This window comes from Vigna unguiculata, chromosome 8, assembly GCF_037176805.1.
Source record: "Vigna unguiculata cultivar grain cowpea cultivar isolate G323 ecotype 2 chromosome 8, ASM3717680v1, whole genome shotgun sequence".
In the NCBI taxonomy this organism is placed as follows: Eukaryota; Viridiplantae; Streptophyta; class Magnoliopsida; order Fabales; family Fabaceae; genus Vigna; species Vigna unguiculata.
Window position 1 is genome coordinate 41,527,712 of NC_140799.1, and position 17,591 is coordinate 41,545,302.

Sequence of the window (17,591 nt, forward strand, 5' to 3'; positions counted from 1 at the left end):
ATTTTTCAAGATTCAACTCTTGTCCTATTGATTGATTCTGTACTCAACAACATCATTTCATTAATCTTTTCTTTTGGTCCATGCTTACATTAATTTCCTCTAACTTTCGGCGACCAATGTTTTATTGGGCCTCCCACGTTAGCCCAAATTCATCTTATTTTAAGTCCATCTTATATGACATCGACAACGTTAAATCAATGTCAGAATTCAAGTTTGAAACTTGTAAATCCAAGTGAAAAACAATAGCTCAAAATATTGTATCTAAAAAAAAAAGAAAAGAAAAGAAAGAGAGATAAGAGTAGATAGATAACATAACTTACCCAATTATCAATTGTTACATTTGTACATTAACTTATAACAACATAATTGCGTATTTAATGTTAGTGAATTAAATTGTGTGGTTAAAGTCTACAATAGTGGCAATCAAGTTTGAATTTAATATTACATATTTATATATAAATTACTTAAATCACGCGTCACCAGGCTGGTGGGTTGTTTTAAATCATTTTCTATAGTATTTTTATTAATTTTCCATTTTATTTGATGAAAAAATGTAATTTAAAAAAATAAAATGACCAATGTGGAGCATTCACGAGATGTCCCATGCCCGTCACTGATAATTCTCCAAATCATCATCCAACCTCGCACCAACTATAGAACACACTCTCTAACTTCTAACTTCCGCAAAATATATAATTTTTTTAAAATAAATTTAAGCTGTAATGAAAATATAAAAAAATGTGAAATGAAGGAAAATACTAGTACTAGATTTTTCTAAAAAAGGGGAAAAAAAAAGTAATAAATCTGTCATGCAGTCATTAGTGATTACGCACCTACGGTGCACGTTAGCTTGTTCCAACTACCTCAGTAATAACAGCGTTTACTTGCTCAGAAAATTATCATCATTTTATTTATAATAATTCCTATTTTATTTGCAACCTTCTCTTTCTGATCGGCGATTGTCGGAAGCTCCTATTCATCGCCGCCACCTTGCGCCGAATCGGACCCACTTCGGATCCGAGAGCCACCCGAACCCTTTCTTCCCGATTTTTGTTTCTGTAGCAAAGGCTTCACCTTTACCATTTACCACACACCACTGTGTCCATACAAATCGGGTTCTGTGTTTTCCTGTTTTTAGCGCAGCAAGCGAGATTCACACTCAATTTTGCTCTAATTTCAAACTACACGTGGCGATCTGGCTCTTCTTCAACACCCCATTACCGCTCCAATCTGAGTTAGTTTTTTTGTTATTATTATTATTATTTAAATTATTGTGCTTTTTTTTTGCATCTGGGGTTTTGGTTTTAAATAAATTTTGGGGGGTTTTTGGTTTAGGTTTTCGATCTCTTCGAAAGTTGTAGGTTTTGTCAAATTTACTTGAATTGGGTGCTGATTGAAAGATGGGTCATCTCTCCCTCTCTCCCGTTTGATTAATGTTATATTGATTTTGAAATTGAAAGATTTAGGGAGTTTAATCGTTTATGGGTTGTATGTGAAAAATTGAAAATTGTATTTCAATCAGTTAAATGTCGCGATCTGTTTCTCTTACTCCAAATTTTGGGCGTACGGATGGGCTGTGCTTGGTTTCTCTTGTCAGTTCTATATTAATGTTGGTCTTTGTGTATGTTTAATTTTACTATAATGTTTGTGAGTCGGTGTCATTTGGATCTTAGATGGAAATGATTTGAGTTCTAAAATTATAAATACTTACTTGTTCTTTTTGTTCCAAAACTGTTAGCAGACATGGAAACGAGGTTATATGTGATATTGGAAAAGATGTTGGGCGGGTCTTAGTTTCTGTTTCAAGAGTTCAGTTGTGAAGTGAGTTTTGTTCCTACATGGAAGCGAACAAGGAGGAAGCACTTAAAGCGATAGAGATTGCTGAAAAGCGATTTGCTGTGAGAGACTTTGCAGGTGCAAAAAACTATGCTGTAAAGGCTAGAACACTTTGTCCAGGATTGGAGGGTATATCTCAAATGGTGGCCACGTTTGAAGTTTACATTGCTTCTGAGGTCAAACATAATGGTGAGCTAGATTACTATTCGATTCTTGGATTAAAACCTTTTGCAGATAAGGAGGCTGTGAAGAAACAGTACAAGAAGTTGGCGGTGTTGCTTCACCCAGATAAGAACAAGTGTGTGGGAGCTGACGAGGCATTTAAGCTTGTTTCTGAGGCTTGGACTTGGCTATCAGATAGTGCTATGCGCAGTTCTTATGATCTCAAGAGAAATGCGCAGTTGGGTGGGACTAACCAGATGAATCTGTCTCCTGCCCTTGCTACAGGGGCTGCAGGTTATAACAAATGTTCCAATTTGTCAACCCCTCGTGGTGGGCTTGACACCTTTTGGACAATCTGCACCTCTTGTAAGGTTCAGTACGAGTATCTGCGCAAGTACGTGAATAAAAGACTATCTTGTAAGAACTGCCGTGGCACTTTTGTGGCTGTCGAAACTGGGGCGGCCCCAGCAAACGGTTCATTTCCATATTGTCCTTGGTCATATGTGCCGGGAAATGGGTATGGAAGTCATTCATTTGATGGTGTCTCATATGTTCCAACCAGTGCCCCCTATTTCAATGGGAATGGGGTTGCAGGATATCATTCTGGCCATGGATATGAGTACGTTCCAAATGTTTCATTTCAGTGGGGCTCTGCTGGAGTTGTTAATCAAAACGGATCACCTGCATTACCTGCTGATTCAGTCAATCGGGCAAATGGAAATGTGAAGAGGGGAAGACCAAAACTCAAAACAGGAGCTGATAAGAGGCATCATGTAGCAGAGACCATGGTGAATACAAATTCAGATGTACCGTTCTCCTATAGTGAACCACAGGAAGATAAACTAAGTAGACCTGACAAAAAACAGAAAGTTGTTGTGGGAGGCACTTTCAGAAATGGCTACGAAGAAAAGGGTTCCAAATGTGGTCTAGAGTCAATAGTGTCTAACGGAAATGATAGCACTGGACACGGCCAAAAGCCTTCTGGCGCAGTTGAAGTTCAAACCAAACATTGCTCCATGGCACCGGCATTTGATGCAAGAAAATTATTGATTGAGAAAGCCAGGACAGTAATCAGGCAGAAACTGGAGGAGATCAAGCTGTCATCCGAAGCAGAAGCAGCAGCTGCTGCTGCTCTGAAAGAGAGAGAAAAATCTCAAGCTCAAGTTGGTCTAGTAAAAAGAGAGACTTGTAGAAAAACAGCCCTGAATGTTTCTGGTCTACAGCTAGAGAATGGGAAACCTGGTCCAATCTCAATTACTGTCCCAGATTCTGACTTTCATGACTTTGATAAAGATAGGTCAGAGGAATGCTTCAGGCCAAAGCAAATATGGGCCCTGTACGATGAGGAAGATGGAATGCCACGGTTGTATTGTATGATCCGTGAGGTTGTGACTGTCAATCCATTCAAGATTCACATCAGTTACCTGAGTTCCAAAACTGATAGCGAGTTTGGCCCAGTAAACTGGCTGGATTCAGGTTTTACGAAATCTTGTGGAAATTTCAGGGCCTTTAATTCAGATGTTGTTGATCAGGTTAACATATTTTCTCATGTTCTAAGTCAGGAGAAGGCTGGTCGAGGGGGTTGTGTCCGCATATATCCCAGAAGTGGAGATATTTGGGCCGTGTATCGAAATTGGTCACCGAATTGGAACAGATCTACACCAGATGAAGTGAGGCATCAGTATGAAATGGTTGAGGTGCTGGATGATTACTCTGAGGAACTTGGTGTTTGTGTTAGTCCCCTTGTTAAGTTGGCTGGATTTAAAACAGTATATCAGAGTAATAGCGACAAGAGTGCCATAAAATGGATACCCAAAAGAGAGATGTTGCGGTTTTCTCATCAAGTGCCTTCTTGGTTGCTGAAGGGGGAAGCCGAGAATTTACCAGAAAGGTGTTGGGACCTGGATCCGGCTGCCACTCCAGATGAGCTTCTTCATGCTGCTGCCACTGCTACAGAAGAACCAAACGCTTTGTAGGTTATGCAATAGTGAAACAATTATTTGGGTTGTGCCTTAGCATTCTTCCCACAGTATTTTAGATTTAACTGTACACTAAGTCACACTTGGTTAGAGACCAATGAGACATTAACCACGGATGTTTTAGAAGCTGAAATTTTATTTTGTAACATTTGTCTAGTAGACTTTCAGATTTAGTGATTGCTCGTTCGGTAAAGTTTCTTCGCTGTAACTCGTGAGAGACCAGGACAGATTGCTTGTTTGTAACTCTATTCTGACCAGTTTTTACTGGTTAGTAAAGAATTCATTCAATTGAAAGCTGAAACCAATTTTAAATCCCCCAAACTTCACACGGAGAAAAAGAAATATTGCATTCTTTGCAAACTAGAAGTTATACCACTGACTTCAGAAACTATTTGTTTAAACGCTGACAGCCATGAGTGATGACTACCAAGCTACTCTACGTTTATGGTGGGGCTATATACTTATTGCATTTGAAACTTCTCTTTCAATGATTCATGTCATAAGAAGCTTTCCACTTTGTCAACCTCTCGTGGTTGACTTGGCTTGACACTGTCTAGTCATAACTTCTGTGCATTGAAACTATTAATCACCTTATTGTCTTTGGTAATATGAGTCAAAGACGTGGAAGGCATTCATTTGAGTGAGTGCCAGTAAAATTAACACGGAAGTGTGCCTCAATATAAATTCAGGTGTATCATTGTGTTAGCATATGGAAACATAGGATACGTTGTTCTATATTTAGGAGTATCATTCTGAGTCATATATTGTACACGTAATATAACCTGATGAATAGATGTTTTAGGCATTAGAATAATACCGATTTATACAATACTTTCCTTACTTTAAAAAGCTGCAGCCACGCATGAAATTGTTAGCATAACTAAACTTTTCCTGAATTGCTATTCTATTTTAAACCAGGTCATCTACAGTTTTTCTTAAAAGCATCTCCAATGCTTTTCATAAAAGCAACCCACTTAGTCTTTTTATATGGGTTCAAATTACTTCAATTTTAAGCAATCTAGTCAATTTTATTCCAATAAGAGTTACTCTTTCCAGATTGTTTAACTCACAATATCGTGTTATTATACAAGTGATTTTGTACAAATATTATATGAATTGTTGGGAACGGAATATTTGTCTATAGAATATACGTTAGCAAATTAAAAAGACGTTTAAAAGTGCATTGAAGAAGGTAAACAATACATAGAACATGAACATCTTGTTACAGTTCCTTCCAGATAATTTGATTTTCTTTCGGGAAATAAAGTTCGATTTTTTAGTGTGGACAATTTGGTTGGGGAAGCACCTGAAGATGACGAGGTTTGCCAAGGCTGGATTGTTTATAATTAATAAAACCATATAGAATTGGAAGTTAGCAAGAAAGTAAAGTTTTCTTTTTAATGAAGTTCTTGTTTGTAAGGACTTGTGTTTGTGGTTTCTTAATTAAGTGAGTACAATAATTTAAAGATGATAATTATATAGTGGTTTGTAATTATTTGATGTTAGGACTTGATTTTTGACTTGATCAAGAATTGCATATTAGAGGGTGTTTACCCATTCTTTGGCTAGAGTTCACAAAAATTAAGTTAAGGGAAGTTATTTTTATTCTACAATTTATTTCTTTTATATATATATATATATATATATATATATATATATATATAATATCTTATAGGTTATATTTTTTTATATATAGGTTATAATCATGGTTATATATATAATTTTTTCATATTATATATTTTCTTTCAGGTGTATGAGTGACCCCTTTAGTGATCAATATAACTTAGACAATAAATCACAAATCGAACAAAAGAAAATTCTAGAACAACCTTTGTTTTACTTAAAAAAATGTTGCTTAAGTGAGAAATCCTTGCACAAGCAACATTTTTCTATTTTATAAAACATGTTTTAACTTAGTTTAAAGTCTAACAATCATAGTTCATAATATATTTTTATAAATCATGTTTGTGTCCTTTGTGTCCTCCGTTACAAGTGAAGGAATTTTTGTGAGAATCTATGTTGTTGCCTTTGATTTGCAAAATTGGTGGATGCTCAACAATGGAGGATCACACAAGTTATTGCAAACACTTTAAGCATAACTTCAAACAAGGGATTACCAAACTCTTTCTTCAAAGAATCTGAAACATTCTGGAAAAGAATAAAAGATGATCTATATATCTTAATTTTTTTCTTTGAATACAAGGTTACCTTTCACATGTTTATGCCCTATAATTGTTCTTCATTTCACCACACCAACTCATACACTACTCAACATTCGGATCATAAACTCACCAATCTCCACAAATATATATTTTAAAGAGGTAAAGGTTTCATATCTTTGCTCAAAATCCTTTATGCAAATTTCTTTGCATCATTTATTCAATATTCACTGTCTCTTGCAGCAGACTTTGAACCCTCTTTCTGACCAAGTCACCCATTATTGTACTTATATAGCATCAATATTCTAAACAAAGAGGTACGTCATTAAATTATGTTTTTATCTCCTATTACATTTTCTTTTAATTTTAATTTCACCAAATTTATCCATTTCTCTAGTGTGAAATTGTGTTAAGATTTATAAATATATAATCATAATTAAATCTGAATGATTTATATCTTAAATCGAAAATATTATGTTATTATTATAGTCAACTACATGAAAAACTCAACCAATGCATTAGTTCCTTAATTTTCTTTTATTTAATAGATATTATATATAATTAAGCTTAAAAATCATTTAGTAGTCTATTAAATATTACTACATTGAAATTGAAAAATATATTTATTTATTTTTAATTGAGTAGACATTGTCTTTAAAAAATAATGTGGATAATGAAATCTATAACAATATTTTTTCTTCAAACAAGAAAGTAATAAAATACTTATATATATATATATATAAATATAAATATATATATATATATATATATATATATATATATATATATTAAATCTTAAATTAAAAGAAACTAGAAGTGTTTTTGGGCATGGTCAAAATTTTAACTATCTAATATCATGTATTTGAATATTAAATATTTTAGAAACATTTTTATTATTAGGTAATTTATAAATGTGTAAATACATTAATAATAACATTAAATCTATTATTAATAATCATTTCTATTTTTTTTAAACGTAGTTACTTTAAAAGATGTTTCAAAAAAACTAGTAAGTGAAAGTAATGACTTTATAAATATGTGATTAAGTTAAAAATAATCCATAATAACTTTCAATTAATAATTAAGTATATAAATTATAGATAAATTATATTTATAATTTGATAAACAGCATATCTTTTTTAATCCCATCATTAAGATATTATTTATAAAATAAGATTGTAATAAATCAAGACTCATTCCATCATATATAGTATTTGTGGTTTCGTTCCATCGTTAAATCCAACAACATATTCAACTCAAAATTTGTTAGCTCTCCAAGGCTCAATTTCCACATAAAATCTAATATTTATTAAAATATTCATTTTACCATTTAACTTAATCTTTGTCCTTTACAATTATAAAATCTTTTGTAAGGAATTTATTTTCTAATTTTCATTAGAACGAACTTGATTTGTTTTGTATTTTTCTTCCTTTTATTTTTCTTCTTCTACTTATTGTTTTCTATCAAGCATATAGGGATGCACACATCTAAATTATGAACTACAGTTCATAATAATGCAAATCCATGTTATTTTGGACTTTAAATGAAATTCACTTAATTGAATTTGGATTATATTTAGATTTGAATCATTTTTCGATTTTGAAAATACAAAACAAAAGTGTCTCTAAGTTAAGTCAAGACAGTTGGCACATGATCGAGCCAAATTGGCTTAGGTCAAAAGTCAAGTAGAATTGGCCTGTGTCGCAGGTCGAGACGAGTCAACCTGACCCGCAGGTCAAGCCAAGTCGTTTGGGATGAATGTCGAGTTGAGTCACCTTGACGATTGTGTCTAGTCAGTTTTGTTTGAAGGTTGTGTTGAGAGGAGCTAGGTCGAAGGTCAAATTGGATCAAGTTAGGTAGAAGGTCAATCCAAATTAGACTTAAGGTCAGACCAAAGTTTGATCCGAGTTGGACAAAAGGTCAAGTCGAGTCAGGTCAGGCCAAAGGTTGAGCTGAGCTAAGTCGGGCAAAAGATAAAACCAAATTGTCTCGAGTGAAGATTGAGCTAAGTTGGTATGGATCGAAGAGTCGAGCGATATTTGCCCTAGCCGAAGAGTTGAGCGAAGTTAGTCAAGGTTGAAGGTCAAGCTGGGCCGACCTCGACCGTAGCGTACCGAGTCAATTTGGATAAAAGGTCATGCCGAATTGACCCTGACCAAGGTCGAGCTGAGTGACCTGGATCGATACACTGATACATTTATAGGATATGATACGTAATATATATATATATATATATATATATATATATATATATATATATATATATATATATTGAAAAGTATACATAAAATTCTTAAAAACATGATAACTATATGATTGTTATTGTATGAATCCAAATTAAAATAATATATACTAAACATTGTCAAAATAAAAAAATTATAAATTATTGTTATCATAAAATAACTATTATTTTATAGATTAAATACTTCATTGATAGGTATTAATAAAATCAGACACGGATACATGACTCACTTTAAAATATGAGTACATTCATAGATTTTTACATCACGTTAAACAAGTATTTGTACTTAACATATTTTAAATTGATAATTATATTGACAAAATAATTATTAGACAAAAAATTTATTTGCCCTTCAATTATATTTATATTTGAATTTAATTTTTTTTAAGAAGGGAAAATATCTAAAAAATCGTGTTCCATATTGAATGAAAAAAAAGAGAAGATAAACTATATTTATTCATTAAAAAGAACAATTTTCATGTTCTGTAAAATCGTATAGGTTATCAAATATTCTTCCTCACTTGTAAAAAGTAATCATTAAAATACAAATAATTTTATATATATATATATATATATATATATATATATATATATGTATAATTTTACTACAATATTGATTATTTGAAATAAATATCTAAACGAATAAAACACATTTTTAATCTAACATGTCTAAACTTATATTTTAATTAGGTATGGAACTCAATATCAAATATGTTTATCTTTATATATGTTCTGTAATTTCAGGTTAATTAAGTTGAATTTAGTGGGGAGAATAAATGGACACCCTTTATGGTCTTTTGGCTGATATTTCAAAAGATTTGATGTGGAAGGGTTTCAATCAATTACAATACTCCTTGTGCTTTAATGGTTTTGTTAAAGAGCTTGAAAAAGAAGAAGACAACTTGACCGAAACAAGAAAGAATGTAGAAGACAGGGTCACACATGCTCGGAGACAAACCTTAAAGACTAGTGAAGTTATTGATAAATGGTTGGAGAATGCAAACATTGATTCAGAATATGTGAATCGTCTGCTGAGCGAGGCAAACGTCAAAAAGAGTTGTTTTTTTGGGTACTGTCCAAATTGGATTTGGCGATACCGTTTAGGAAAAAAGTTGGCAAATAAAAAGGCAGAGCTTGAAAAGATCATTCAAGAAGGTAGACAATATATACAACTTGAACGTATTGCCTCAATTCCTTCAAACACTTTTGATATTCTCACAGAAAAAAGTATGAATTTTGAGAGTAGAAAATATGCTTATGATCAAGTAATGAAAGCATTGAAATATGATGGGGTTGGCATGATTGGATTGTATGGAATGGGGGGTTGTGGTAAAACCACTTTAGCAATGGAAGTTAAGAAGATAGCAGAAGCTGAGCATCTTTTTGACAAAGTTATTTTTGTGTCTGTGTCTAGTACAGTAGCAATTCCCAGGATTCAAGAAAAAATTGCAAGTTCATTGCAGTATACATTTCCAGAAAATGAAGAAATGGAGAGAGCCCAACGCTTATGCATGAGATTAACCCAGGAAAAAAATATTCTTATTATTTTAGATGATGTGTGGGAGAAAATTGATTTTGGTCGCATAGGGATTCCCTCATCTGAACACCATAAAGGCTGCAAGATTCTGATTACCACTAGATCGGAAGAAGTTTGTACTTTAATGGATTGCCAAAAAATAATTTATCTACCAATCTTAACTGATGAAGAAGCATGGGCTCTCTTCCAAAACAAAGCACTTATATCTAAAGACACTTCTAAAACCATTAGGGATTTGGCAATATCAATTTCTAATGAATGTAAAGGATTGCCTGTTGCCATTGTAGCTGTTGCCAGTAGCTTGAAGGAAAAACAAAAGGACGTATGGCGTTCTGCTTTGAATAAATTGAGAAGTTCTAAGCCGATGAATATTGGAAAAGGTTTGCAAGATCCCTATAAGTGTTTACACTTAAGCTACGATAATCTAGACACTAAAGAAGCTAAATCACTTTTATTGTTGTGCTCTGCATTCCCTGAAGATTATGAGATTCCAATCGAAGGTTTAATAAGATGTGCAATAGGATTAGGTGTGGTTGATGGATTTGACACGTATGAAGAAGCAAGGACCGAAGTGACTGCAGCCAAGATTAAGCTTGTAAGTTCTTGTTTGTTGTTGGATGTAGGTGATAAACATGTCAAAATGCATGACTTGGTTCGTGATGTAGCCCAATGGATAGCAAAGAATGAGAATAAGGCCATCAAGTGTGAACTAGAAAAAGATGTAACTTTGGATCATGGTTTAATGAGATATCTATGGTGTGTGAAATTTCCAAATGATATTGATTGTTCCAATCTTGAGTTTTTAAGCATACAAACAAAGTTGGAAGTATCCGATGCAATTTTTGAGAAAATGGAAAAACTTAGAGTTTTGATTCTTAGTAATCAAAATGATAACAACGGGCTGCAGTTGTCAACCATGTCTTTCAAAACATTACAAAATCTTCGTTGTTTAGTCCTTCAGTATTGGAAATTGAGTGACATATCCTTTGTAAGAGATATGAAGAAACTTCAAAGTCTTTCACTTCGTCGATGTTCATTGCCTTCATTCCTTGAACTAGAAACCGATGTTGGAGTTACACAACTTCCAAACTTGAAATTGTTAGAGTTTAGTCATTGTGACATTGAAAGGAGGAACTTTGAAGAGATTAAACTAATCCGATCTCTAGAGGAATTATATATCTTAGAAAACTACTGGAATGGAAACGTTGAATTCCTTAATGTCCTCCCCGAAACATTAAAAAGGTATGGAATTGTGTTAGGATACAATACATTATATTATTACTCTCCACAACTTGAGTTTTGCTCTTTTCATGCAACTTTAGCGCTTTATCATTTTGACATATCAAATGAGATTATTATGCGTATGGCCAAAAGCTCAAAGGAGCTAACTATGGGAAACATTGAGGGAGGTGCAAAAAACATCGTACCTGATATATTTCAAATTGGAGCAAGTATGAGTGAGTTGAATCAATTGCAGATACACAATTCTGAAATAGAGTGTTTGGTTGACACTAGCAATCATTTGAACAAGGTGGGAAATGTCTTCTCCGAATTGTGTAGCTTGACAATCACAAATATGTGGTGTTTAAGGGCTTTATGGCATGGTTGTGTACCTGTCGATGGATCTTTTAAAAAATTAGAGAAACTATTTATAGAAAATTGTCCTAAGTTGACATTTCTCTTAACATGTGACATGGCTCGAGGTTTGGTGCAGTTGAAATTATTAGAAATATCCGATTGTGATATATTGAAGCATATAGTAACAAATGATGACAATTTTACAAAGAAAAGTGAAGATGAATTTGCAATTGGACATTTCGAGCATTCCAAAATTTTCCAAAATCTTGAGGATTTGGAGGTGTCCAAATGTAAAGAATTAAAAGATGTATTCTCTGCCGGTATCATAGGAGGCCTACCTCAATTGAAAAGCCTTGTGATACAAGAGTGCAATATGCTTGAACAAATAATCGGAGATGTTATTCCATCAGTACACCAAGATGAAAAAGAAGAAAAAGATGGAATTATTGAAGAAAATGAGCATCAACTTTTGGAGACAAACCAAATGATATTTTCTTCCAAAAACAGTTCAACTCCATCACCACCTATTGTGAACCATAGCTCAGGTACATTTTCCATTTACATCTCATAACCATGTTTAACCCATATTTGTACATTTTATTATTTTTTTGCATGTTCAATAAAATATATGGTTAAATAAAACTAGCACACGTTGTTTGGATATTTTTATTAAGGTGAATAATTTAAACAATTACACAATTATAAATACGCGAATAATATAGTATTATATTAAAAGAAGTACGGTGAAAATGTGTACCAGGCATAAGAAAATTTGTCTTTTGATGATTTTTTTTTCATTATTATCACTAAATTATTTGATGATAGGGTTTGTTGTTTTAGTTCTTTGAGATCAATGTTTTGTAAACAAGAATCAACTTGTGGACATAACATTTATATAAATGACTAATAGTTTTCTTATAATAGTGGTGTCGAAAAACACTTTTTCCTTGAAGATCTCTTGAAAAAGTATATTATCAGGATAATTGGAAAAAACTTAAAGATATCAACATAATTTATTAGAAAAAAGGTGTAGTGAAGATTGAATAATCTATTTTCAATATTAAGTGATAAAGATTCCTACATGGAGTGGAGAAACTTTCTGCTAAAACAGAATACAAACATGAAAAAGAAATGACTAAATCTAACTTTTGAAACCATTTGATATTTTTGAAGTCGTTTTTTCTATTAAACTCTAGAAATAAGTCATAATGTAATCTAATATAACAGCATTATATATATATATATATATATATATATATATATATATATATATATATATATGTATAATATTATATACACAAGTAAATTCATACATTATCAAAATATACTATATTAAGGAAAATTATGTATATATTTTTTCTCACTGACAAAAGGTAGTAGATAACTTTCATGATATCAAATGTTTGGTAATAGCTATTAACAAATTGAAAGTGGCTCCATTAATCCTTAAGAATTGAATCTAGATTTTTGTTTGGAATGTATCCAATAAGTGTGTTTCTCACCTTACAGTTATATTTTTAATGTAGTTAGTTAGTTAAAATTTGTCGTATATGAAAAATATAGGAAGATTAATTGTTAAAACATTGTATATGATATTAGTCACGTAGTAAGAGAACAAGAGAAATATATTTGAATTTTAAATATTTTCCATATAAAATTATAAATTATTTACTCAATTGATGGCTTTATTTATAAAATTTTATCTTTGAGTCTATCTACGTAAGAACATTTCTTTTTAATCCCTAAAAATAATATATATTTTTAATTTCTTTTAGTTTTCATATATATTATCTTGATGAGTAAATTAAATTACAAGTGGTATCATATAGATTGAAAACTATTAGAATATAGGAACCAAAACTAAGATGGATTTTTCGTAAATATAGAGATTATACAAGGTAATTAAATCTGAAATTATTAAAAGAAAAAGGATAGTGAAAATGTGCAGTGGACATAAGAAAAGTGTATTGGATGATTTTTTTCATTATTATCAGCTGATTATTTGATGTTTTGGATTTGTGGTTTTCGTCCCCGGAGATCAATGTTTTTAATAAAGTTGTTATATAATAAGAGTGATGTATATGAATTTATTTGGAAAAGTGAATGCATAAGTTATTAAAATATAACGAGTTAAGAAAAATTATGTGTATAATTTTATCACACACAGAAAGATGGTGAAAATGTGAAGTGGGCATAAGAAATTGTTTTGGATGATTATTATTCATCATTATGAACTCTTAGACTAACATTTTCTTATTTTTAATTGATTTTCAGGATCGTTTTCTCTGTCTAGCCTTGCAGAACTTGAGATACATTCATGTCCAATGTTAGGCTCATTGTTTACGACATGTGTAGCTAAGACCTTGACTTCATTGGAGGAATTGACCATAGAAGAGTGTGATGGTTTGAAGCATATAGTAACTCCTGCAAGAGTGAAAAGAAATAAAAAGGAAAACATGGTTGAAGATGACCATGAATTTGATAGTGACCTTTCAATGTTCTCAAGTTTGAAATGGGTAACTATTTCGAATTGTGAGTCATTGGAAGATATATTCGGAATGGCTTTTGTTGGAGGCATGATGGGACAACAAGTGAGTTTAAAGTTAGAATATTTGTCGTTGGCATATCTACCTCGAATGACTCATATTTGGGTGGCTACCAACAACTCATTTACCCTCCAACATCTCAACTCATTAACAATAATGAGGTGTCAAAAATTGAATGTAATATTTCCTCGTTCTATGTTGAGATCCCTACCAGAGTTGAATTATCTACAAGTAATTGGATGCAATGAATTAAGACATGTCATTGAAGATTCTAGTATCGTTGCTTATTCTCCACGACCATGCTTCCCCAAACTACAATCATTGCTTATTGAACGATGCCATAAGTTGAAATGTTTTGCCTCTGTATCTGCATCCAATGATCTTTCCAACTTGAAGATTCTAATCATAAAGGGAGCCACTGAACTAAAAGCGTTTATTGGATGTGAATACGACAACACAGGAAACACCAAACTTCAACTTCCACAACTCCAACTTTTAATATTTATGCATCTTTCAAATTTTAACCAAGAGACTATATTTTTAAATGTCAAGTATCGTATTGTTCGCAACTCTTCAAAACTCTCCTTGACTTCAACAATTACTCCTCATGAGCTCCCACAAAAATTTTCCCTATTAGAAGGTAAATACTATGCATGGAACCTTTATATATAAACTACTCATCCTGATTTCGCTTAATAATGCAATCGTGAAATTTCAATTCTTCAGCTAACATTTTTAATTGTTCGTAGAATTAGACCATAACTACATTTCAAATAACTACCCTCAACTACCAAATCATTTATGTTTCTTTGTTCCTCCTAAAGAAAATATGAACAAATTAACTATGTCATTCAAATTTTACACCAAACACTAGTACAAAAATAATCACAGTATTTATAATTGTCTACACATTATTTTCTTTTCCATATTTTTTAATTGTGACAATGTAATGATCATTCACGGAATGTTGAGGTTGCGTTGTTTTCCATTGCTAAATGAAGTCCTTAATTATGTATTGAACTACAGGTTTGGAAAACTCTGGAATTTATAGCTGGTATATTGAGTCATTGATGGATGAAATACAGAAATTAGATGAAGTTTCTAGAAGCAACAATTCTACTGAGTTGCCTTCTCCACAGGTCAGAACCAATCAACCAATCCAACTTAACCTACTGAAATTCAATCATACTGACAATGACATTTAACTACAGTATATATACACCATCACTTGCTTCACTAAAACTTGACAAACTTCATCTCTTTTTTTTTTTTCTTTGAGACTCGATTCATTAATTAAAAAAATAGTCTTTTCATTTATAATTATTATTATTCTCAAAAAACAGACTTATTGAGATGCTCCTTTTCTATATATTTTATCTTTGATTAGATGAATGAAAAATCAGATAAGAAACTTTCTGAGAAAGATTATGGTTTATAGGAACTGGTTAATGCGACTTCAATAAATTCAGAGGTGGATGAAAAGTCTAATCGTGTAACATATTCACAGGTAACTCTACATTAAGGTCTTCTAAATATTTGAGAAATGGAATGACCAAGCACTTTTTATTACTTACTACCTATTCATCACTTCATATAGGAGTTGGTGGATGGAAAATCAACGACTGGATCATACCTGACAGACCAACAAAATCCACTTGGAGAAACCCAAAGTACCATCAAAATGAGCCATGAAGATCCACCTATATCTGAAATTAAATCATCTTCTTCACAACTCAATGATGACAATCAATCTATGTCGGATAGCATAGTTGAAATGGTAGGTGAACATAAGACAATTGAAACAAAAACACTGGTGTCTAAAACACAAGAGTTCCAAAAAATACACAGAAAAAGTGAAATGACATCAGACCCACAAGCGATGGACCAAAATTTCCCACTCATTTCTTCTCCAAACATGACTCAGGTATTTATATATTTTATTTTAATCTTCTAAAAAATGATATATTAATGAACTACATGATGGAACAAATAAAAATAACAACAACGAAACTTAACTTACTAATCAATCAACATAACTTTTGGCATTGTAAAGCTCACTGATGAAACAGAGGCAAACAACATTGGGAAAACTACGACATCAGATAAACTTGCAATACCAACTTCTGTTTTAGAGGTGAGAACTTCATCTCAAACTTGTATGGTAACTCCCTTGCATAAAATAAATCTGCTTATAATCATGGTAACAACTAAAATTGGTCAAATTATTGTGTTACCAACACACATGATGTACATTAGGAAACGAATGTTTTTCAAAGTTATAACTTCAAATATACACAAACATTACTTTTCCATTCGTGATGAATAGAATATTGAGGAAATAGGAAGACAAAGGAAACCTGCAACAGAGGGAGCTACAATTAAACAAGATTCCCAGGTTGTTAAACAAAATAATGAGATGAATGAAGAGAAGACAGAAATAGGAATTGTTTCTAACAACAGAGTTGAGGTTACGCCAGGTTATTACTCTTTGCTTGTCTCTTCTTTATCCTATATTCATATGTCGCCTACTCCTCAAATTTTTTACAGCTTCTACAGATCCTCGTACAAGATTGGAAAAGTATAAGAAGTTCGTTGATCTCAATGATTCACAAATTTCTCTGCTAGTGGAGGCGATAGCAGCATATCCTCATCTTTGGAATTCCTGTGAGAAGTTCAATGATCGTTTTCGAGCTTGGATGTTGAAAACATTGGCAGATATGTTGTTGTTCCTTCGAAGTGAAAGTGTTGGTAGTGTTGATCCTGAGAGAGAAAAGGAGTTCCTTGAACTGTGTGATGAAGCTGTTCAACTTGGATTTGAGAGGTCGTGGGTTGATGATATGCGTCAACGTGTTGTGGGAAGGGATCATAAGTTGGAGCATGCAAGGGCACAAATTGGTGAGCTTCTTAAAAGACATCATCATTTAACTCAGGAACTAGACAGTATAAAGGTGCCAATTGGTGAACTTGTTAAGAGACACGATCATTTAACTCAAGAACTGCACAATATGAAGAAAGAACTTAGGAGTATTAATGACTCTTTTGATGCTCCCACAAAATGTTTCGACTTTTTGTGATTTGGAAGTTCTGGTCAAACACTTTGGTTTTATGTATTTTATGTTTCTATGAGACATACATTTAGTCTTATTTGGATTCTTCTAAGAATGAGTGTGAGTTTCTGAATACACTGTTATATATGGGGTGTATAAAGCAAGATGTTTAAGTTTATTATGCTGCATTTACAGTAAACATTAATTATGTCGTTTTTTTGAAGTTCTTCAACCTGATGAATAGATGTTTTAGGCATAAGAATAATTAATATTGATTTTTTTTAATAATCTTGAGTCAAAAGTTCCGCATTCAATATAATAAATAAATTTAAATATTATATAAAAATAAAGATTCGTACAATTGCGTTAAGATTTTAATACAGATGTCAAATATTATATATATATAGATAACCACGATCTCTTGATCGATGATTATAAACATATCAGATTTTTACAATACTTTCTTTACTTATAAAAGCTGCAGCCACGCACGAAATTGTTAGC

General features: G+C 32.3%; 2 protein-coding genes across 4 annotated transcripts; both read left to right on the forward strand.

Moving 5' to 3' along the window:
- The first annotated feature begins 947 nt into the window (after window positions 1-947).
- On the forward strand, window positions 948-4,291 carry LOC114194067 (uncharacterized). Its single transcript, XM_028084109.2, has 2 exons — window positions 948-1,234; window positions 1,742-4,291. The coding sequence occupies exon 2, from the start codon at window positions 1,839-1,841 to the stop codon at window positions 3,972-3,974; it is 2,136 nt and encodes a 711-aa protein (XP_027939910.1). The 5' UTR covers window positions 948-1,234; window positions 1,742-1,838; the 3' UTR covers window positions 3,975-4,291.
- A 1,889-nt stretch (window positions 4,292-6,180) lies between these two features.
- On the forward strand, window positions 6,181-17,278 carry LOC114193981 (uncharacterized). Of its 3 annotated transcripts, none has more exons than XM_085665387.1 (10): window positions 6,181-6,298; window positions 6,383-6,453; window positions 9,124-12,039; window positions 13,769-14,680; window positions 15,067-15,179; window positions 15,479-15,547; window positions 15,638-15,964; window positions 16,094-16,174; window positions 16,367-16,517; window positions 16,588-17,278. In XM_085665387.1, exons 3-10 carry the CDS (start codon window positions 9,156-9,158, stop codon window positions 17,112-17,114), a joined length of 5,064 nt encoding a protein of 1,687 aa, XP_085521513.1. In that variant the 5' UTR covers window positions 6,181-6,298; window positions 6,383-6,453; window positions 9,124-9,155; the 3' UTR covers window positions 17,115-17,278. The 3 variants fall into 3 exon arrangements, with proteins under 3 accessions (XP_085521513.1, XP_027939797.1, XP_085521514.1); XM_028083996.2 differs by having other exon boundaries at window positions 6,187-6,298; window positions 6,380-6,453; XM_085665388.1 differs by having other exon boundaries at window positions 6,187-6,298; window positions 6,380-6,453; window positions 16,597-17,278.
- The last annotated feature ends 313 nt before the right edge of the window (window positions 17,279-17,591 follow it).

Excerpts from the sequence above, each read along its gene's own strand:
- LOC114194067 (XM_028084109.2), top strand. The coding sequence starts at position 1,839 with ATGGAAGCGAACAAGGAGGAAGCACTTAAAGCGATAGAGATTGCTGAA.
- LOC114193981 (XM_085665387.1), top strand. The coding sequence starts at position 9,156 with ATGGACACCCTTTATGGTCTTTTGGCTGATATTTCAAAAGATTTGATG. Across the intron at positions 15,548-15,637 it reads ATCGTGTAACATATTCACAG|GAGTTGGTGGATGGAAAATC; the intron begins GTAACTCTACAT and ends CACTTCATATAG. Across the intron at positions 16,518-16,587 it reads CAGAGTTGAGGTTACGCCAG|CTTCTACAGATCCTCGTACA; the intron begins GTTATTACTCTT and ends AATTTTTTACAG.